The sequence below is a fragment of the Ricinus communis genome, chromosome 3 (assembly GCF_019578655.1).
Source record: "Ricinus communis isolate WT05 ecotype wild-type chromosome 3, ASM1957865v1, whole genome shotgun sequence".
In the NCBI taxonomy this organism is placed as follows: domain Eukaryota; kingdom Viridiplantae; phylum Streptophyta; class Magnoliopsida; order Malpighiales; family Euphorbiaceae; genus Ricinus; species Ricinus communis.
Window position 1 is genome coordinate 32,100,190 of NC_063258.1, and position 21,649 is coordinate 32,121,838.

Here is a 21,649-nt window from a genome sequence, read left to right on the forward strand (position 1 = left end):
CAAGCTTAACTTTATTCAAAAAGTTTGTTATTTGTAATTTGTTCTTTTAATTTTAATAAGAATTATAATTATTTTTTGAAAAGAAATTCAAATTTATTATAACAAGTTGATTATGAAAAAAAGAAAAACATCAACCCAATTGATAAACAAAAGAGCCTTAAATTTAGTGAATTAGTCTATTTTCTCTACAAAATGCGGTTGACCGCTCTCGTGCTGCTGTTTCTTTTTCAATCTCTTCATACCATATGCTGAACCTTTTATCTTCAGCATTCCTTTTGTTGCAAAATCTGTTTTTGCCTTCGTATTCTTTCAGTATACTTTGAATTTTGGCGTCTCTCTATTCGCTTTTCAAAAAAAAGAATTCGGAAGCGAGATCCCCCTTGATCCTTGCCGGATGTGCTTTACGGTCCCCTATAATACACTCGCTTGGGGACTTCTTACTCTAGTTGTTCCAAAAGTCTCCGCTAGTTGAACCCTGTCCAGTAGATTTCTTATTTCGCTTATTTCCTTTGTCAGTTGTTTGATCTTAAACCTGTTTTATAGTGGTATCATTTTGATACGAGCATCTCTTGTATAATGAATAGTTGGAGTATTAGAGAATGCTGAAAATTTATATGCTATTTTTAAGCAGCTGCGTGAAAAAATATATGCAATTGACTCTTTTACAAGTGATTTGGTTAGTTTCAAAATCTACCTTTAATAGACAAATGCTCAATTTTCTTTTATCCAACTAATCCGTTAAAAATTCATATAAATTTATTTATGTTTTATAGCACTAGCGGCAAATGATACTAGGTTAAGAAAAATGTTAGGTATTGAATTTTACAGTCATGTTGGATCTTTTGGATGTTCCTGAACTTAATTTAGATCCACAATTAATCCTAAACTCTTTCATCCAAAAACAAAATTTAAAAAACGTGTGATTGAAACACCGACGCCGAAAGAAGAAAGAAAAGACGATCACTCTTTGTAGGAGCAATGCGCCGTTTGTGAGTTGACAAATAAACATAATCATCTTCTCAAAAAAATATCGTGACGGGATGGGAAACACAAACGCGGCTTACAAATTATTTGCGAATTTTAATTGTATTTGTATTAACCCAACAATTCACTGTCACATTGTTGGAGAAGTATTACTTACTTTGAGTGCATAATTAAAAAAGAAAAAAAAAACATATCTCTAAAGTTTTACAATTAATAGTTAAAAAAAAAAAAAAATTTATTGCTCATTTTAGGTGTAAATTTTTATTTATACATTAAATCAGTAGCTAATTAATAAATATATATTAATTTTAAAAAATTAAGTATATATCAATCATTTAATTTCAAAATATGAACCACTCAAATAATATATATATATATATATTTAGTATGGGTAAGAGTTATCCTAAACAAATGTAATTTCAAATAAGGTTTTGATAAGTATAGCATAATGAGAAATTTTTATTTTTGGATACAAGTTAGCCCAATGTTTATCCTTGGAGAAGAGACATTTTCAATACTTCAATTGATCACGTAATAACACTTCCCCTACAGACTGAAATTGGCATTGAAGGCTTGAGAGATGTTTCTCAATATAGCAAGATATAGCGCTTCGTCAATGGTCACTTTGTCAAAGAATTTTCGTTATTATCTTGCTTTTATATATTATTTTTCTTTTTTGAAAGATTTACTTCTTACATATTTAATATGAAGATTTCTTACTATTTTTAATAATAACAGTAAATACTAAAGGTTAATGAAGATTAGAACTTCATTTTAGCAATTACTGATTAGCTAATAAACTAAAACCAACTGGTTTCTTTCAAAATAAGCTCATGTGAAGAAGAAACCCGTCCACCCTTGTGAGCTAAACTAATAATTAATAGACTTAAACAGTTTCTTTAGTACTGATGACTTGTTAATTAAGATTAATTATCATCCGCTAAGAAGGCCAAAAACGTAGGGAAGTAAGTGGGTTAACTTTGAGGCATAGCACAACAATAATAGAAGAAAAATCAAACAATAGACATGGCTGATAAATATATTTTGACTTTGTATAAATGTATATATACGTGTCTTCTTCAGACGCCACCTTCTATGATGTTTCTTCAAATGAATTTCTTCCACAAGTTTTTCTTCTTTTCCTTAACTATATATTAAGAGTTTACTTAACTTATATTCACAAACCCAAATTAGCAACAGCCATCTCTCTCTCTCTGTGCCCGATATATTGGAAAAATTAGCTGCCATTGCTTCTGGGTAATTTTCTTTTCTTCTTCAAGGGAGAGACTGATGTCTGCCTGATTCTTCTCTTTCTCTCTTTCTTATTATTTCCTGTGCATGATCTGGTTTCGTAATGAGCCAGACAAACCTTGTCTCATTGCATATCCATGTAAACTTATTTTCTTAGTCTTTCTCCATGCTCTTTCTTCTTCTTGTGCACATTGAATAAATTTTATGCTTTCTCTCTCTCTCTCTCTCTCTCTACATATATATATATATATACACACACACACAAAGACACATGCATGTTTGAATATTGCCTTGCATTGACATAACAGCGGCGACATGTATTTTCATACTTGTTGATAGAGACCATTTATGTAATATTAGCTTTATAGGAGGGAGAAGATGATTCTAGGGTTTACAAATATAGAAACTAGAGAGATATTTTCAATATGGCCACCAATAAGACATTTGATTAGGCTGCACATTAATTTACTTCACATGATATTAATATTTTTTTGAACTGATTAGTTATTTGTTCAACATTCACTATTGTATGAATATGATAAGTTGGGTATAATTGATAGGTAATGTATATACATATATAAGATTTATATACTCTTGTATTTTAAACAACGTGCATTAAAAGTTCTATTAGTTGGATTAAGGATTCCTAAAACTATATTTGCTATTAAGGTCCCACAAATATTTTTAAAATGGGATCCTTAGTTCACCATATTTTGCTACTTGTTCAATGAATTCCCTTTGATTTATGTGTTCGTGATTTTTAATGTGAATCATGAAATATAACACAAATTGATAAATATTTTGTTAGTTTGTTTTCTGCTTTGGCCCCTTTTTTTCTTTTTTTTCTGTTCTTAGTTATATTTGGTAATTTTTTTTTTTTTCTAATGAGAAAAAGGCAAGCCTGAAAATTAAAAACTAACAAATCGTGGATTAAATTTTTTAACGTCTTTTCTAAAGTCTTCTAAAAGATGAGTTGTCCAGTCAAATGCATGTGTATACTGTTTCCTTCCTGTAATCCTTCCCTCAATGGCTGTATTAACTGATCTACCTTTGCCTTGGATTTCTTAACACATACATCAAGTTGCCTTGGCCGTATCATCAGCTATTCTTGCAGGGTTTCTTCAATTTCCCCCCTTTAATTTGCAGGATGCAGAAAGTTTGTTGGCCTTACTTTGATCCTGATTTTGACCGTCTCCCCGAAAGGATATACGGCCCCACGTATGTAAATATTATAATTTTTGTATTTTCATATTAAATTGCGCTCTAATTGTATTCGAATTTGAATCTCATAGCTCTGAAGATAATTTTAATACCATATATTGAGCCAAACTTCAATGAATCCTCTGACATAAAGTGTCTGGTATTGATTAATTAATATGCAGTTGTAGAGTCTGCATTGATAATGAAAGCATGGAAGATTGCTCAGTAGTAAAGGTCGATAGTGTAAACAAGCAAGGCCTTCTCCTGGAGGTGGTGCAGGTTTTGACAGACCTGAATTTAACTATTTCTAAGAGTTACATTTCCTCAGATGCTGGATGGTTCATGGATGGTATGTCATTTATGATTCTTGCGCATCATTGGGACACACGCCTTTAATGGTAAACGCTTTCTTCCAACTAATCAATTGTTCAATTTGCAAATTTCTCTTACAGTTTTTCATGTTAAAGATGAACGTGGCAAGAAACTTACAGACCAGCATGTCATTGACTATATTCACCAGGTAAAACCATTAACATTGTAATACCAACTTTCAGTTTCAAGCTAACTCGGCGTAATTCAACAACGAAGATAGATTGGTCCCCCAAATATTCGATTCCTGCTCCGCCCCCAAGTTTGGCTATGAGTTTCGCTTTTACTAGTCCGAGATCAATTTTTTTTTTTTCTTTTTAGAGAAAAGGTTTAATCTACCAAAAATTCATGCTGCAGGCCATAGGTACAACAAGGGAGACACAGAGCCCGGCTACACCAAAATCATACGTAAACGATGTTTTCGAAGGCGAGCATTCGAGCGAGCATACAGCCATTGAAATGAGCGGGACCGATAGGCCCGGACTCTTCTCAGAGATATCAGCAGCTCTAGTTGACCTTCACTGCAACATTGTGGAAGCACATGCATGGAGCCACAACGCTCGTCTTGCTTGCGTTGCCTATATTTCTGATCAGTCTACGGACACCCCTATAGACGACCCTCACCGTCTTGCCACCATCGAAGACCACCTGACCACCGTGATCCGTGCCACTGGACCTCAGCCAAACAGCCAGGAAGTGAAGACAGGTGGAGTTGTTGGAGGGGAAGGGACGGTGACTAATGTTGAAAGGAGATTACACCAGCTCATGCTTTCAGCTAGAGATTTTGATGGTCCCTTGGGTTCATCAATAACTGGGTCTGGACCCAGATCGGGACGGGGGTCGGTTTCAGGATTGGACAATGAAGACGAAGGGAGGAAGACGGTAGTTTCGATAGATAACTGTGAGGAGAAGGGATATTCAATAGTAAGCATAGAGTGTAAGGACAGGCCAAGGCTAATGTTTGATACTGTTTGCACTCTTACTGATATGCAGTATGTGATTTTCCATGCTTCTATTGGTGCTGGTGATGATGGTTATGCATTTCAGGTATCTTTTTTCAACTTTAGGCAATTATTTTTATGATCAAACAATGAATTGATTCAATGTCTTTGTTGATATATTTAAATGACATGCATATTTGCTTGTTGAGTTGCTAATTGCTATTTGATATAATAAGAGAAAATATTTCTAAAGCTACACGGCAATGTTGTTTGATTAAAAAAAGAGGGAATTATTGATGGATAAAAAAGAGGCTGTTGACGGGAGAAACACTCAATGGTTAAATTATTACTTAAGTGGCAATTTAAGTTGTTTTTAATAATTTATACTTAGCATGTGCTCTCCTCTCTAATTGAATGTATATAATTTTGTATTACAGGAATATTTTATACGATACATCGATGGATATGCATTGAATACGGAAAGTGAAAAAGAACGTGTGATAAAATGTCTAGAGGCGGCCATAGAGCGCCGAGTTTGTGAGGTAAGAACTAATTAAGCACACTCTCAATTACACTCATTAAAAAATGCAATTTTAATTCCCTTTTAACTAACTGTTCTAAATGGGTCTTATATATTTGTGAAAACAGGGGGTGAAGGTGGAGTTATGTGCAGAAAATAGAGTAGGTCTACTGTCTGACATAACCCGAGTTCTTCGGGAGAATGGTCTAACCGTAGTTCGAGCAGATGTAGCAACGCAGGGAGAGAAAGCAGTGAATGCTTTCTATGTAAGAGACATTTCGGGGAATGAAGTAGATATGGGATTTGTTAAGTCCATGAAGAAGGAAATGGGTGCAATTAATCTTGAAGTCAAGAAAGATATTTCAAGGCCAATTTCTCGAGATCAAAGGGCTCGCTTCTCTATTGGGGATATGCTTAAATCACAAATTGGACGTTTCTCTCATAACTTCATTCAAATCAAGTGATGAAAATCCGTGTAAATATGTACGTATATAAACTCTCTTACAGGTAGTAATAATATATAATTAAGGAGATTTAATTGTGGGAGAATAAATTGATTAACTAAATTCCTTGTATACTGTGTTAGCGTTTGTACAAAAATAAACCGGAGATGTACTTATTTAGCCGTGATTGATGTTTAGGGTTGTAAATAAGGCTGTACGACTACTGTGAAAGGCGCTGTTTCTTGTTATGGATTGTACAGAAGTCAATACGGAGGTTGTGTTTATAATATTTTATTCATTCTAAAATATTAATGTAAATAAAAAAAATAAAAAATAAAAAGAGATTGGTTAGACAGCAACTGATTATTTTTTCCAACATATAATTCATCAGTTTCTTTCAAAAAAGAAAATATAAAAAAATCTTATCATACATATGCTTGTTCATGCAAAAGTATATAATTATATACCATAATTTCTCTATGCTGTGCGAAGGACATATGCCCGTATTGGGTCAAAATGCGAAGGGAATTTCAGAAAACAACAGAGTACATATATATATATATGGCATTTGTTTTTCCTATACGATGTCTCATATTTTTCATGAATTTATCTATCCAAGTCTCAAATTCAATCTCCTAAGCCATATGGAATGTAAAATCATATGAAACACATCAAATCTTTTAGCTGGCTGGTTCAGCATAAAATGCGTCCTCACAGTTCTTAAACCCTCTTTTAGCCTCTCATATTTCTCTTCTGGGACTGATCTTAAAACCTCCTCTAGTCTTGGAATCTCTGATACATTCAGCTGTATCGAAAAAGCATCCCATCTCAAAACATCACTAAACGGCAGCACATAATGATCCGACAAAATCACAGGCACGCATTCTGCATAAATGGATTCGACAATTCTAGGGCTAGCCACTTCATGGCCACTTGGACATAAGCAAAATTTGGATCGGAGCATGAAGGAGTAATAGTCCAAGTGTTTAGGTAAGTACTCGAAGACACGAAGATCAGACTCACGGTCTTTCCAATGTTTGAGGAGGAGAGGACGGATTGGGCCATGCAATCCACCCGCGAAAAATGCGAGGTGAGGACGTGTGGTGTTGGCAGGTGGTGGAGATAGGAGTTGGGGTGGAACGTTGCCACCGTAGAGGTGGATTTCAGGGAGGCTCACATCCTTTCGAGGATTGAAACCTTCAGAAGTGTTGGCATTGCACAAGACTCGGATTGATGTGTTGTAAAGGAGATGGTCGCCCCGGGATGCATGAGGACCCTGCAACCAGAAGAGAAAATGATGAAGTTCTTGTCTAGGGATATAATATATGGTCATTCTCACATGTAAAGAAATTGCAAAATGCTAAGATGAACCTAGTGGTGTTTTTCTTTTTTGTGTTATTTTCAAATTAAGTCTATCATTGAGAATATCTATTCAAAGACTTGGACATTTATAGTCCAATACATGTATAAAATTAGTGGTTGACAAAAAATAATAAAATACGTGAAGTGGGTTTACCACTTGTAAAATTAATTCAGAGTTTCATCAAGTGTTAGACATCAATAAATGGAGTTCACTGTGTAATAAATAAATCCACTGGAGTGGATGGAAAAATTTAGAAATGAAACTTACCCAATCATGACAGGCAAGCATGAAGTGGTCAGCCCCATGAGTTCTATTCCAAAAGGGGTATTTGGTAGAAAGCACTCTTACATAATCTGCCACAAACTGCCTTAGTGGTGAATGATCATATGTAAGAGGCTTGTAAAGATACTTAACCATCCAGGTCACGCTGAAGGGCATGAAATAAACGTGGGCTCGCTTAGGATCCCTCGTTCTGTACCTCCTGGCTCCATGTTCCATCTCGTGTATAAATCTCCCTTCTATCGTATATATGTCCTTGCATGGCCCATCATGGACAATTGGTGGGTCCCCTTCAGAATACACGTAGACCTTGAATCTCCTCTCCATCTCCATGTAACTCCTGAAATTTTTTGAATCGCCAATGCATGGGTATATGTCATTGCATATTCACAAGGATGTGCATGTCTTATCATGGTTGCTTTTGCTAATGACGAGAAACCAATTTTGACACCTAAAGCCAGTATACCGCGAAGTAGAAACCTAATAGCTAATTAAGAATAAGTATAGAGACTAACACTCCAAAATGGTGTCATGAAAGTAATAGGATGTAGTGCTAACTATGAGGAGCTTATAAATTAAAAATCACATGGCTAAAGAGAAGCATGATTACAACCTTGATATGATGTATGTATCTTGTAGCGAGAGTAATTAAGTGCTCCAAGCATGACAGCTAATACATGCAAATGTTATTGTCAATTTGTTATAAAGAGTGTCAGAAACAACTGCGAACTCCTAAACAAGTTTTAGGAAAAGTTACTTAAGCCATTAAGAATTATTTCAAAATCACGAAACAAATATGGATACCAAGACAAATCAACTTCATGAATCCTAATGGCATCACTAATATTGCTAATTAGCAGTTATTAATTACACGATCATCATCTGGACCACTTGTATGCGGTGGTCTCAAGTCTAAGTCTCAAATTTCAACACCACCAGCAAATTGGAATAATAATCATGATTCATATATACCGTGCACTAGCACTAAAGGCATGTATATATAATGTAATTTAGTATCCTTTTGAGCTAAAACTAGGAATGGAGAAGGACCACTTAGTCATTTTGACCTTTCAAAAAAATGAAAAGGAAGAGTGTTCTAAATACACAGCAATCGTTACAACAAGGCAGCAAGCAAAAACCGCTTTTTTTCCAGTAGCTATGATTATGTAGTACTGGTGTATAATGTGAAGTGTGAAGAAAAGCCATGAGTGAGTTTTAAGTGCGCGCAGTTCATGATCACACACAAAAAGAAACACCATGAGTCAGCTCCAAGATTTCTCTCTGTTTTAACACATCACGGAAACAAAAAAGTAAATTATGTCATAAAATTATAATCCTGGGGGTATGGTAGCTTAGAAGCAAAGTATATTAATATATTGTATTTAGAGAGTTCAAAAAGCTTTTTTTTTTAATGATTGAAGCCTAATTAAGCTTTTAAGTAATAAATTATGAACAATACTGCTTAGTGCTTACTGATAAAATGCGGCGGGGTTACGATAAATAACATTTCTAACGACGTCGCTTCGGTTGACGTCGCTGCCGAACGTAACCGCTTTGCGTATCGAAGCTCGAGCTCGAGCCAGTCCTTGCTCCAGCTCTTCTTCTCTGCTTAGCTTTGAGATTTTCCTCTGTAACGTAAACATAACAAACGCTATAAATATTCAAATTTGATATTGAAAAAGAACTGCTCAAAAAAAGAAACAGAGAGTTTCTCGAATGATGAAATAAAACGGTTCCGTTTCGTCTTTCAGTTTCAGAGTGTTTGAATGAAGGAAATTCCAAAGGATTCTAGAGAGAGAAAAACAAATATACACTTGCAATAACAGTAGTGTTTCTAAATCGATGAATAGAAGAAGTAACAGTTAACGCGGAAGAATCATCAACAAAATGGATATGATCGGAGCCGGTGACTTTAGCTTGCAGTTGAACGATAGAAACCGAGTAATTTGTTGAGAACTCGAATTTGGAATAACCAGAGAAGCTAATCAATGAGCTAAAACGATCAGAGATTATCAAAACTAAAAACATTAAAACAACACAAAGACAGCAATGCGTAGAAAAGGAATTATATCGATGCAGTTTGATCTCCATTTAAGTTGGAGATATGAGCGTGTTTGGATACTGAGATTTAAAAAAAAAAATGAAATTCTCGAGAAAATGGAGTGAGAGAGAGAGGGAGTAAGAAGGCGGGCATACAAATACAAGACTTTTTTTTTTTTTTTCTCTCTCACTATAACGAGAACAAAAAGCGTGATAGAGTTGTTTGAAATTACGAATTTGCCACTTAATACTGTATTAGTTGACAATTCTAATGAGCATGAACTGCGAGATTTAGCTGTTTTAATTTCTTTTTCTTTTTTTTTTAAATTTTTTACTGCCAGTCGATTTTCCCTCCAAGATTTGAATGAGATTAATAGTTAGTCAGCAGTTACTATTTATTTATTTTATACTGTAAATAAATTGGAAAACTAGAATATCTCAATTGGAGAAGAACTGCAGCCTTGTTTGGATTAAAGCCTAAAAAATGTATAGACTTATCAAAAGTCAATTTTAATGGGTTTTTAATCCATAAATTCTAAAAGTTTGTAGCTTCTTTGTCATGGATATAAACTGTATTTTTAAAATAAAAGAAAGTTAGATAGAGTCTCTCATTCATTAAAATAATAAATTTGCAGATAAGATTTTAGCGTTTATTATTATTGTAATGAGGAAAATTCTATTAGCCCTTAAAGATATATTGCTATCCTTATCAGCTTTTCACATTCAAACCATGAATTTGTTTCCGAATCCGTCAATTTTGCAAGCTCCCACTAACTGGGAAAAGTGATTTTTGGTTCAAGTGGCCACATAATATTTTTCTTTTGGGTACAAGATTTGATTAAGAGATACAACTATATTGGAAGCATGGCATTGAGCCTGACATTAAGCCTCCTTAGCCAAATAGAATGCAACACCATATGCAACACATCATATGGCTTCGCTGGCCTGTTCAGCTTGAAATGCCTTTGGACTTGAATGACTCTCTTTTGCATCGTCAAGTACTTCCTCATGGGAATCTTTTGTAGAACCGTCTTGATTTCTGGAATTCTAGCTACCGGAATATGAACTGAAAATTTACTCCAGTCAAGAACGTCACTGAATGGCAGGTAATAATAATCTGAAATGATCACCGGCACACAGCCTGAATATATTGCTTCGGGAACTCTAGGACTCGCAACTTCCCATCCACTAGGGCATAGGCAAAACTTGCTGTGACTCATTAACTCGGTGTAATTTAGGGTTTTAGGAAGATATTCATAGACTTGAACGTCCCTGTCTTTGCCTTTCCAATGCTCAAATAATTTCGTTCTAACATGCCCATGTTCGCCTCCAGCAAAAAAGGCAAGAATTCGACGATCCTTAGGAGGTAAGCTATGAGGCTCCGGGCTTAACTTTCTATCTCTTAGCCTGATCTCTGGCAAGGAAACATCTCTTTCTGGTACGAACCCTTCAGATGTGTTGGCATTGCAAAGAACTCTAGTAAAGTACTTGTAAAGTTCAGGATGGCCAGCTGAAACATCGGGTGCCTGAAGCACGTCAAATTAAAGAGTTGATAATTCACAAGTCTACATATATATCAAAAGGCAAACCTGAAAGATTTAGCCAATAGAAACTGATCAAATCTTTTTATTTTTCTTTCATTGGAAGCTTGGACTATAACTATATATATATAGAAAATCACTGTATATCGATAAACTTTTATTAATATTGGCAACTGAACCTCTAAATAAAAGCATAATTAAGGAGATAAAGAAAAAAAAAAAGATTTACATATAAATGAAGGAAGAAAGCGTACCCAATCATGACAAGAAGTAAGAAAATGGTCAGCTCCATCACTTCTATTCCAAAATGGGTATTTAGAGGAAATGACTCCAACATAGTCTTTGACAACATTTTGCAATCGAATGCGAGAATAATCGCTGTAAGGCCTATAAACGTACTTCACAATGCTGACAATGCTAACAGGAAGGAAAAATGCATGTGCCTCATCAGGACGCCGAGCTGAAAATAGGCTCTTGCCGCTCTCAAATTCATCTATAAATTGCCCCTCTGTTGAATAAATTTCTTTCATCGGACCATTGTGAAATAGTGGTGGCTCTCCCTCTTTGTATGTCCATACTTTAAATCTTTTCTCCATTTCAATGTAGCTCCTAAAATAAGAATCAAACATTGTAATGATATTTTCATCTCAAATTAGGCAAACCCGATTAGGAAATATCGTAATTTGTATTGTTATTTTGTGAGAATTAGATTGGTAGTATTTCCAAATGAATAATAAAGAAAAATATTATCTGAACACTTCTTATCTTATCATGTTTATTCTAAAAATACAAATTGAAGAAAAAAAAATTATAATTCAAGTGCTCCATGAAAAATAAAAAAATCTAACTTTTTTATTTTATTTTCTAAATTTAATTAAATGCAGGACGAGAGATCATGTCCCTAAGACTATAATGGAATATGATATAGGGGTTGTGGGATCTTTGGTCATATAAAGAAAGCTTTTCAAATTGGGGACAAACATTATTGATGAAACCTTCATTGACTTTTAAAAAAGCAAACTGCATAATCCTAACTGAGATTTGCAAACACAGAAGAGGCCATACACAGTTACTTCGGCTTATTGTCACCAACCCTATGATCACCATATCACACTGGTAATGCCTACTGGTATTTCGTCAAAGATTGGACGCCTTATAATTAATGAGAACTTGGAATTACTTGGCTACCCAGAAATTGTTCTATTCTCATTCTATCCAGTGTTCTCCAGCTAGAAGTTTTTGTACTTGCAAGAATACATTAATTTCCATTTTATCATCGTTAGATTAATGAAATAACCATATATCATACATTTTAAAGAAATTTTTATTTAGCGAAGGACATTCAACTTCTCAAGAACAAACAATTACATGATAATTATCTTTATTTTTGTTCAAGAAAAGAAATCAATTTAATAGCACTATCTCCATTTCTAACTATGAGCTAGAAAATGCGATTATTATTTCCTTTCACAAGGATTGTTTTTCACTTATTAGAACTCTGCAAGAACATATATGTACTTCTAATAAGAAAGATCTTAAACCGAATTAATTTTAAAGCTAGTTAATCACAATTTTAAATCATAGCAATCTTGCAAGTAATAGAACTTAAAGGAAATGGACAAAACATGAATACCACAATGAAAAGCTAGAGAAATAAAAATAATAGCAAGAAGTCAGTTAAACTAATAAAGTCTTTCTTTCTCCATCAACTGAACTGAGGAGAAAAAATAGTTGAAAGCTAAGGAGAATCTTACTGATGAAAGATGTAAGGATTTAAGTAAATGGATCCTCTTGGAATAAAGCTTTCTTGTTTGTGAGATGAGTAATTTCGAGTTCGACCCGCCTCAAGTATGGCTGCTCTTGCTCTTGCCAGACCTTCTTCCATTTCCTGTAATGGACTCTTCATTTGCACCTGTGAAACATTTACATAATATAAATATACATAAGAATGCAAGTGAATCCAACAGAATCCTATTTGCATAGAAGAATGGAATGTGAAATGTCATTACATTGGTAGCATTAGCTCTTGAAATGTTGGAGATGGGAGGAATGATAACCTGTTGATTTTCTTGAGAAGTAATTGTGGTGTGGTTCAAAAGAGAAAAGGAAAGGTTGGTGAAGGAATGGTGTTGATGGTTGATGGAAGAGAAGAAAAGAATGATAAGGATCGAAGGGTACAGTATGCAAGAGGCAGTGCAGGTGAAATCAGCCATGTTCAAATGAGCATGGAGAAGAAGACAGTGCATTTTGGTTTGATGGTGCTATATAGAGAGGGGGGGTTTAGTAGTAAGAAGATGAGAGTAGTTTCATTTATTAAAAATAAAAATTATTATTATCATTTGGAAAAGATGAAAGTAGTTAAGGATTAGAACATATGTGTATTTTAGACCCTTATTTGGCAAATTAATCTTTCTCCTATTATCTCCGTAGGGGCTGTTATTTTGGCAAAATCGTTCTCCCATTATCTACCTGTCTGTGTAAAGATATATTCTGGAGTTTCTTCCCGTACTCACTGTGTGATGGAGTCTTGTACCCTACTAGCTCATCTAGCATTATACCTCATGAACATATAAGCTATATGGTCTTTAAAATGGGATCTATTTATGACAAATTTAAAGGATTATGATAGTCAAAACAAAAATAGTTAATGGACAATGAAACAGTATTATTAGATCCCAAGAGTTGAACTTCACGGTAGAGCATGCAATATCTATCTCAATACTCCAAATTTAAAATAAAATAAAATAAAATAAAAAAAGCAAAAGCAAAAGGCTCATTATTTAGTTAAGTTCTTACAATCTTCCCCCACATGTAATCACCAAGTTCATAATCAACATCAACAGTAGAATTAAGGGTTTTAATAGAGATAAATATATAAATATAGATGGTAATCTAGTTGTTGATTTTAATGGTAATTATAACAGAGGGAGTTTATTATCCTCAATTAAGGACAGCATGGGATGTTATCCTCGGATAATCTTTGTTAATTTGATGCGATGCAAAAACAAATAATAAGTGTTTTCATGTTAGTTAAAAAGCCATATCTGAAGAAATGTGAACGTTATTAGTTTTCATCAGTACCACTAATGGGGTAAGCTCTACTTAACCTAGTTTATCACTTAAGTTAATAATAGATTAATTGTTGGCAACAGAAGTAGGGGTGGGCAGTGGGCTCGCAACTAAGTTGGACATTTTAGCATTTTTTTTCAGGAAACATTTTAGGATGAGTTAAAGAATGATGCTAAGTCATAATAGGGAATGCCCCCATCTATCTTTGGTGGTAATATAGGTGCTCTTGAAGTATCTATTATTTTAGTTTTAAATTTTTAAAAATACTTTTCAAAAGATATATTAATTTTTTCTTAATTGCAGGTTCGTCAAATAATTTCTTAAAATTAATCTATTAAATTAAAAAAAAAAACCTTAAACTTGCACTAGAGGCTTATCACACTTGCGCTGGATCCAATTTATTCTATTGATTTGATGCATGGATATAGATATTTTTTATATATAAATATGATGTTATTAATTAAAAAGATCATTTTATTAAAAATACTGATAAATAACTTAATAGACTATCTATTAAAAAATTTATTCCACACTTCATTCAAATACACGATAGACACTACCGAATACTAATAATACTAGAAGATGACAATGATTAATATAAAATATATTTAAAACTAATGAATATGTGCATTTCTGAGCCAGAGGCTTATTACATTGCGCTAGATCCATATTTCAATTTGAGTAATCTCTCTCTTGTAATAATAGAAAAATCTAAACCTATTTCTTAATGCTCAATAGCAATCCCAAACATGATCAAATGAATCTATTGATTAAGGGTTGATGGATCATTTATTGATGATTCGGTCATAGACAGTGGCCTGATGTATCAAAGCTTTAAGCACGTAGACAAATTGAAACGAAGAACTTAAAATAGCACTTTTAAGTAAAAGAATTCTTGCGCAGAAATCCATTCAATGTTACAATGCGAATGGAAAAACAGGGAGAACAGAATAAACAAGAGAAACAGAAGAGGAGGTTGTTCTGAGTTAAATGGAATTATTGTGCACAAGGGATGCTCAGTGCAAAAACTTTCAAGAAGTCAACAAGGGAAAAACAAGTTTTTCTGAGAGGACTGTAGGGTTTCAGTTTAGGCAGCCTAAGCCACAAAAGGATGCTGCAATCTTTTAGCCCTTGAAAACGCCTAGCTTCACCAATGATGCCTTTATGTTATTTACTTTGTATCCCTCGCTTTGCACAACGTTGGGGCCATTGAATGGTATAACATCCTCTAGAAGATAGCTTCTATTAGCATGAAGCTTACCAGAACTGCTGCCAACTCCCTTCAATATCACCGACTTGTGTAGTCCACCTAGTAAGCCTTCATAATCTGTATCTCCACTTTCACCCACGAAAACCACAACATTCGACAAGTTTATGCCCCATCGAACATACAGATACCTGAGGAAGGTTACTGATTAGTATGCTAAAATAAGCACTTCCACTGTCAGCATCTACTCATATAACATCTTTAATTTATTGCCACATTTCATGGGGAAACACTTTGCTAGCTTGAATGTTAGTATTGGTTTTTCCAATATCAAGATAATATTGTATATCAATTCAAACACGATATAGAGGCCTAAAATTTAGTAGTCTTTTTCTTTTAAGATGAGAGAATATTTTTAATTCCTGAGGTAGCTTCTTAACAACTCGCATAACGTTATTGTGTAAAACAGAAGGCATAACGATATCAGCATATCTAGCTAAATGTCTAGGGATAGAAAAAGACATTAAAATTAACCTCAGCATTACCTGAGAGCTTGGGATCGAGAAGCCAACACAGGTATCACATTTAGCTTGGTACCGTTCTCACAATAAATAACATTGCATCGAAGAGCCTGGATTCTCATCAATTTTCGAAGTTCTTTAACTGGAAGAATCTGTGAAGACAAATAATGCATCAAGTGATACTTGACAAGGACCGAATATGCTTAAGACTTAGAAGTACGTAGTTTTAAAACACAGTCAAATCAACAGTACTAGGCTGGGGGATGGGAGCAAATTTACCGATGATTGTTCATTCACTTTAAATGCATAGCAATGTACAGTTGATCTTGATTCATCTTCAACAACCGTTTGTTCATGTTGTCCCTTCTTATCATTGACAGAAGCGACCCAACGAACCAAAGTCTTCCGCAGACCTTCTCCACCCCAGCGGTATTCAATGTGTGAATGATAATCCAAGTCTAATACAAACGGAAGCCCGATAACCCCCTCAGTGCTTGAAGATGGGTAATAGACTTCACTACCACTGTTACAGATAAATGCATCAAAATCCAGTGCACTCAAGCCTCCTGATGCCAGAAGAGAGTGTACCTCAGATATAGTCATGGCTGTTGACAATATATATCCTATTAGCCCTGCAGAATTTTCCTTCCTTGCCATCTCAACAACTATCTTAATGGTTTCAAGAAAATCTACAGTTGCATCACCATCTACTGCAATAAGAAATATATATTTCCTTCTCGTCAATGTTGGGAATTTGCTATTGCCAGTATTGTTATCCACTTTCTCAGTTGATTCTTTTTGTATCCCTCCTATAGCACCTTTTGCCAATGTCAGAACATTACTGCCTAATTTAATCTTTCCATCTGCAGCATTATCATCAATATTTAAGGAAGCATCGAGATTTCCACTTTCATTTTTGTCTCCATCCAATGAAAGCTTCAAGTTCAGAGATAAATCTTGAATATCTCTCAAAGAATCACTAGGTGACTCGGGTTCTGAACTTTGACAGCCACCTTCAATTCTCTGCCACCGAGGCTGCCTAGGCCTGCAGCAGGCTATTCTAGCCAAGTATGTTTTACAGTGTTCTGGCCATGAGAAAGAGTGAATATTTTTAAGTCCATTCTGTCTGCATCTTGCCCAAAGCTGTTTATCTGACACAAGCTTCAGAAGAGCATCAGCAACAGACTGCTGGTCGTGCGGATCAACTAGTAGTCCATTGTCAAGTACCTGCAATCATTCAATCATCAGTATAAACAACTAGCACAAACATCAACTTAAACTGCTACCAAAATCAGGCAAGATAATCATTCTAGCAATAAGAAGGCTCCAGTATTCTACTCACCCGATGAATATCAACAGGACCCCCATTTTTTGTAGCAACAATAGGCAAACCATAAGCTGCAGCCTGTTCAATAAGGAGCTTATGTTAGATTTCTGATAAATTAATGTATTATCAGTGAAGAACTGCAGATAATCGATTAGGACAAGCACCTCTATCAATGTTAGCCCAAATGGCTCAATGAAAGCAGGATTGATGAAAACACCCTGAAAGATGAGAAGAGAAAGAAAAGAAAGGAATTATTAAAACAAGAGTCTAGCATAATTTTTAATTATGGAAATGAAAATCAAATTTACCTTTGTTTTTGCTGCAAGACGATAAATCTCAGGAACATCAGACTGCTTGTGATGTTTAGGATATGCTACTTGGCCATACAAATCATATTTATCAATAAGCTTAATAATGGAAAGAAGATAAGACGCATTTGTGTTTGACATCTCATCAATGTCATCCCGATTTCCCATTACTAATGTCTGCCAGAACAGGAAAACAACTAAAATGAATTTTACTCTAAGAGGGAAAGAGTATTAAGGCATTCAATGGAAATGTATGCGCTAGGCAGGTGTACTTCAAAGACAAACTCACAAGGTTAGCTAGCTCCCTTAGCGGGCGACATTCTCCAAATGCTTTGACTAAAGTGGTAATATTCTTTTTAGGGTCTGGCCTGGCAAGAGCAAGTATCATGGGCTTCCGTGGATTTGAAAAGAAACGCATTATCTGCCAAATCAAAGCGATCTGTATTAAAACAGATAAAAACTTTGTACCAAGCATCTAATATATCATTTGAAGTTCACTCCTCAAGAAAACAATATTGGCAGAAAAACTAAGAAAGTCAAGGAAGTTTAAATAATAGCATAATGGAGTTATTAGGCTGTCAAAAACCAATTACATGAAGAAGAAAGAATAATTAACACCTCTGACCAAATAGGCAGATCATGAGAAGCAGGACTGTCATCATTTTTCTCATCTTCCCCATCCATATCTCCATCATGAGGAATAATATGATGAAATTCCATTCCAGGAGGAATTACCTAGAAATGATTACCATAATTTAGGTACAAATATATGTAGGGCATCAAAGCTTTACAATCAACATAAAAACAACTAACTTCAGATTCAGAAGGAAGCCTGAAGTAAGAAAAACATCCTGATACTTACAATCATACGAGGCATAAACCGGCCATGACAGCTCACTCCCCTCTTGGTTCTTGCTCTAAGTTTCCGCTCTAGCACAGGATCAAATCCATCATATAGACGCCATTGTTCTTCTATCTCCTGTTTAGTGCTAGTTATAATAATCTCAGAAGCATCAAGGGTTAACTCCTCTGCCTCTATTCGCCGCATTATTTTATAGGTTGTATTTATTTCTTCCCTTGATTGCCGTCCTTGTTTCAAAAGTTGTTCAAGTTTATCTCGTCCAAGTGAGTGCCCAGTAAAAATCATAGGAACATTTAGAGCTCCAGATAAAAGAGCAGCAGAGTCCCCTGCATCAGCATAATGCCCATGGATGGCAACAGGCCAGACTGCATTTCCACTGCCAATATGCTCTCCCAAAACTTTAGACATCTGCATAATATGGTTAAGTGCACCGTCCACAAATTCTGGAAGGTAAGGCCAAAGTAGTTCTTTCTCTATATATTTATCCTTCGGACCAAATGGTATACGAATTATGTAGGCACCACTGCTTTCTCCAAGCTCCTGCATAGAATTCTCAGAGTTTCTTGGATTCAGCATTTCTGTTGGTTCAGCATAACTCCAGTCCACATCTGGAGATGATACTTGTCTTGTTAGCAAATCAACCCGATAAACCCCTGGCATCATGCCTAAGGCCCTCGCAAGTTCTACTACATACTTGACCTGTACAAAACAAGGGTGATCTAAGATTGCTTGATGGATGTCAACAAATCAATTGCCATATAATAATGAAATTCGGAAAGAAAAGAATACTGAACAAAGAGGCTTTGATTACCTGGCCACCTGTATCAGAATCACGCCCGAGCTCCATGTTTTCACCACGTATCAAGCCATGAAGACTGCACAAAACTGATTATTAGGAAACTGAAAAGCACCTTCATGAATTTCACAAAAATTATGTAAGTAGTACTCTTAAACTGAATTGAAATTGAACTCTTTAACATATAAATGAAGTCCAATTTCAAAATAAGCATCTGAATAACCTCATTACAATGTGAGATCAAAATGAATTGCAGTTCATGCCTGATCAACACAATGTAAAGTTTTTTCCCCTTTTGCTGGTTAGCCCAGTTCTCCATCACATCAACAGAACTTATTCTAGGCATTCTTCCTCTAACACTATCACCATGAACTGAAATGCCACCATGCACATCTCCTTTCTCTCCTTCTGATAAATCTTCGGACATATCAGCAGTTGCTTCTCTCCGGCCTCTTTCGCGTTCAACATTACGTTTAGCTTTACGCTGAACCTCCTCTCCTTCAAGCTGATCAAGAAACAAAATATTCCAGTTAAGAGAAAAAATGGTAATATTGCTCTGGTCAAAATTATCACTCTAGAACAAAAACAACACAAACAAACAAACAAACAAAAAGTCACTTGCTAAGGGCAAAATGGTCAAAATTGCTTTCTTACAAATAAGAACATGCACACTGAAAGGAGACACATGAAAAAGAAAAAAATTTAAAGAGAAAGAAACAAGACCGATCAAATTTAAGAAAAAAGAAACCTGTTTCTTCTTGCGAGCCAAATTCCAAATCCTCCAACACATATTTTCCAACCTTGTATTCCTCTCCTGTGTGCTCCTCATAGCGGCAGCCTATATTCAAAAACTTATTAAATTCCAAAAACATAAAACGAAACTTAAAAAAAAAAAAAAAAGAAGAAAAAGTTAAATGTGTGTACTCGAATCCATGAACGGTGAAGGTCAGTCTCATCAAAACCAGTAATAACCTCTTCAACAAAGTAACGAGTAGGACTAAAACGGCCTCTCTCCCTCAATAACAACGACGATTTTGCCTCGTCGATTCCAGGATCAACGTCTAGGATCGCTTCTAGGTAACTGTTTATCCAGTCGTTTCCCGCCATTTCTTTTTATCTTCTTTCTGTACAGCTCTTCCAAAATCTATTTATATATTAAGTAAATACGAGTGATTGCAACATCAGAAATCGGAGATCAAATGATCATCAATTCTGAGAAGAGGACGATGATGCTATGCGGCTTCGCTGGTTCAAGAGGTTGTGGCGTTATACATGGAAAGAAGGTGGCATTATGTTATTTATTTATTTATTTGTTTTTATTTAGTTTTTAATTTGTAATTTTATTTTGAAGTTCCGATTTCGTTGGAAAGGTAGTGTCCATTTGGCACTTCTGCGTTTTCTTCCGGCAAAACGCTTTTTTTAAGTCCCTATACTTTTCTATTTTTCTGTTTGTGTCCGCTCTACTTCAATTTCATACAATTATGTCCTTATATATTTTAACCAAACCCTTTTTCTTTTTGAAATCTAACTAAACCCGTTTAAGACAGATTTAACACCTTTAAAAGAAAAATAATAAATATATATATATATATATATATTCATATATATATATATATATATTCATATATGTCCTCTCTTTCACCTATAATTAGTTAATCTTATAATATGATAACAGAAAATGAAAAAAAAATCTCAAGCAAATAAGGTTTATTTATTATAAATTTTGTACCCTTTTCTTTTATTATTATCTTAAAACATAGTTTATAACTTAATTTTTAGTCGTCTAAGTAATTATTAAAACTATTATATAGTTACACTAATAGTCCTAGCTAGAGCATGTAATCTTAGAGTAAAATGGGTCCATAGGAGGGTGGGCAGCAAGTATAAGATGGCAGTGCAAAGTGTAGAATAAACAAGAGAAAGGGTAACATTGCAGAGGAAGCCATCTCCACATGCCACTAAGACGTGCATGCCAAAAAGCCGAGGAGAGAATTAAGTAACGTGGGATGCTTTGGCTCTTCCTTTATTTATCCACCATATCTCGATTGGAGCTATCAAGTCTAATAATAAAAAATACTGAAAAGTTCTTGACATTTAATCAAGTTTTCGTTTTTCCTTGCTTTAGGTCCACAGCCAACATTAGTTTTTTTTTTTTTTTCATTTAAATAGTTTCTCCTTATTTCTCTTTTTTAAATCACATAACCCTTTGTACTTTTCTCGAAAATAAATAAGCATATATAGCCTCTTATAATAGAGTTAAATATTTATTGGCCTCATAAGTCCAAACATTTGTTGCTTTTCATAAAATTAGTTTTTTTTTTTAATTTTGATAAATTCAACCCAAATTGATATTTGATTAAAATTGAATGATATATTTCATATATTTTTTAATTGTCGTTTTTTATATTTTTTTAATTTTAAAATTAAAAAAATTTATATGTGTGTAAAAAATATAATAAAAATGTTATTACAGTCATGTAATTTATTGATAAATGAAGATGGGGTGATCTGTTAAAGAGAAAAAAATTAGATTTTTGACAGCAGCAAATGGAAAAAGAGAAGAGGAAAATTGAATTAGAGTTATACGCGCGATTTAATTCCATGCTTTAGTGTATCAATACAACAAAA

General features: G+C 34.5%; 4 protein-coding genes across 7 annotated transcripts; 1 reads left to right on the forward strand and 3 right to left on the reverse strand.

Moving 5' to 3' along the window:
- Nucleotides 1-2,189: 2,189 nt before the first annotated feature.
- LOC8259428 (ACT domain-containing protein ACR2) lies at nucleotides 2,190-6,118 on the forward strand. Of its 4 annotated transcripts, XM_048372468.1 has the most exons (8): nucleotides 2,248-2,374; nucleotides 3,382-3,453; nucleotides 3,618-3,784; nucleotides 3,888-3,955; nucleotides 4,162-4,851; nucleotides 5,183-5,287; nucleotides 5,394-5,748; nucleotides 5,907-6,118. In XM_048372468.1, coding segments are annotated over exons 1-7 (1,440 nt in total). In that variant the 5' UTR covers nucleotides 2,248-2,372; the 3' UTR covers nucleotides 5,730-5,748; nucleotides 5,907-6,118. The 4 variants fall into 4 exon arrangements, with proteins under 4 accessions (XP_015572457.2, XP_015572458.2, XP_048228425.1 ...); XM_015716971.3 differs by lacking the exon at nucleotides 2,248-2,374 and adding an exon at nucleotides 2,190-2,241 and having other exon boundaries at nucleotides 3,317-3,453; nucleotides 5,394-6,118; XM_015716972.3 differs by lacking the exon at nucleotides 2,248-2,374 and adding an exon at nucleotides 2,190-2,241 and having other exon boundaries at nucleotides 5,394-6,118.
- Nucleotides 6,119-6,236: 118 nt separating this feature from the next.
- On the reverse strand, nucleotides 6,237-9,891 carry LOC8259427 (probable glycosyltransferase At5g25310). The gene is made up of 4 exons (XM_002515443.4): nucleotides 9,169-9,891; nucleotides 8,824-8,978; nucleotides 7,339-7,690; nucleotides 6,237-6,984 (listed from the first exon to the last, which is right to left on the reverse strand). Exons 1-4 carry the CDS (start codon nucleotides 9,439-9,441, stop codon nucleotides 6,319-6,321), a joined length of 1,446 nt encoding a protein of 481 aa, XP_002515489.1. The 5' UTR covers nucleotides 9,442-9,891; the 3' UTR covers nucleotides 6,237-6,318.
- A 179-nt stretch (nucleotides 9,892-10,070) lies between these two features.
- Nucleotides 10,071-14,081, reverse strand: LOC8259426 (probable glycosyltransferase At5g11130). The gene is made up of 4 exons (XM_002515442.4): nucleotides 12,941-14,081; nucleotides 12,686-12,843; nucleotides 11,186-11,540; nucleotides 10,071-10,916 (listed from the first exon to the last, which is right to left on the reverse strand). The coding sequence occupies exons 1-4, from the start codon at nucleotides 13,175-13,177 to the stop codon at nucleotides 10,242-10,244; spliced, it is 1,425 nt and encodes a 474-aa protein (XP_002515488.4). The 5' UTR covers nucleotides 13,178-14,081; the 3' UTR covers nucleotides 10,071-10,241.
- A 770-nt stretch (nucleotides 14,082-14,851) lies between these two features.
- Nucleotides 14,852-20,563, reverse strand: LOC8259425 (probable sucrose-phosphate synthase 1). The gene is made up of 13 exons (XM_015717125.2): nucleotides 19,946-20,563; nucleotides 19,770-19,859; nucleotides 19,285-19,526; nucleotides 19,037-19,100; nucleotides 18,226-18,924; nucleotides 17,982-18,098; nucleotides 17,653-17,784; nucleotides 17,364-17,540; nucleotides 17,220-17,273; nucleotides 17,071-17,133; nucleotides 16,008-16,955; nucleotides 15,753-15,880; nucleotides 14,852-15,398 (listed from the first exon to the last, which is right to left on the reverse strand). The coding sequence occupies exons 1-13, from the start codon at nucleotides 20,126-20,128 to the stop codon at nucleotides 15,125-15,127; spliced, it is 3,171 nt and encodes a 1,056-aa protein (XP_015572611.2). The 5' UTR covers nucleotides 20,129-20,563; the 3' UTR covers nucleotides 14,852-15,124.
- Nucleotides 20,564-21,649: the final 1,086 nt, after the last annotated feature.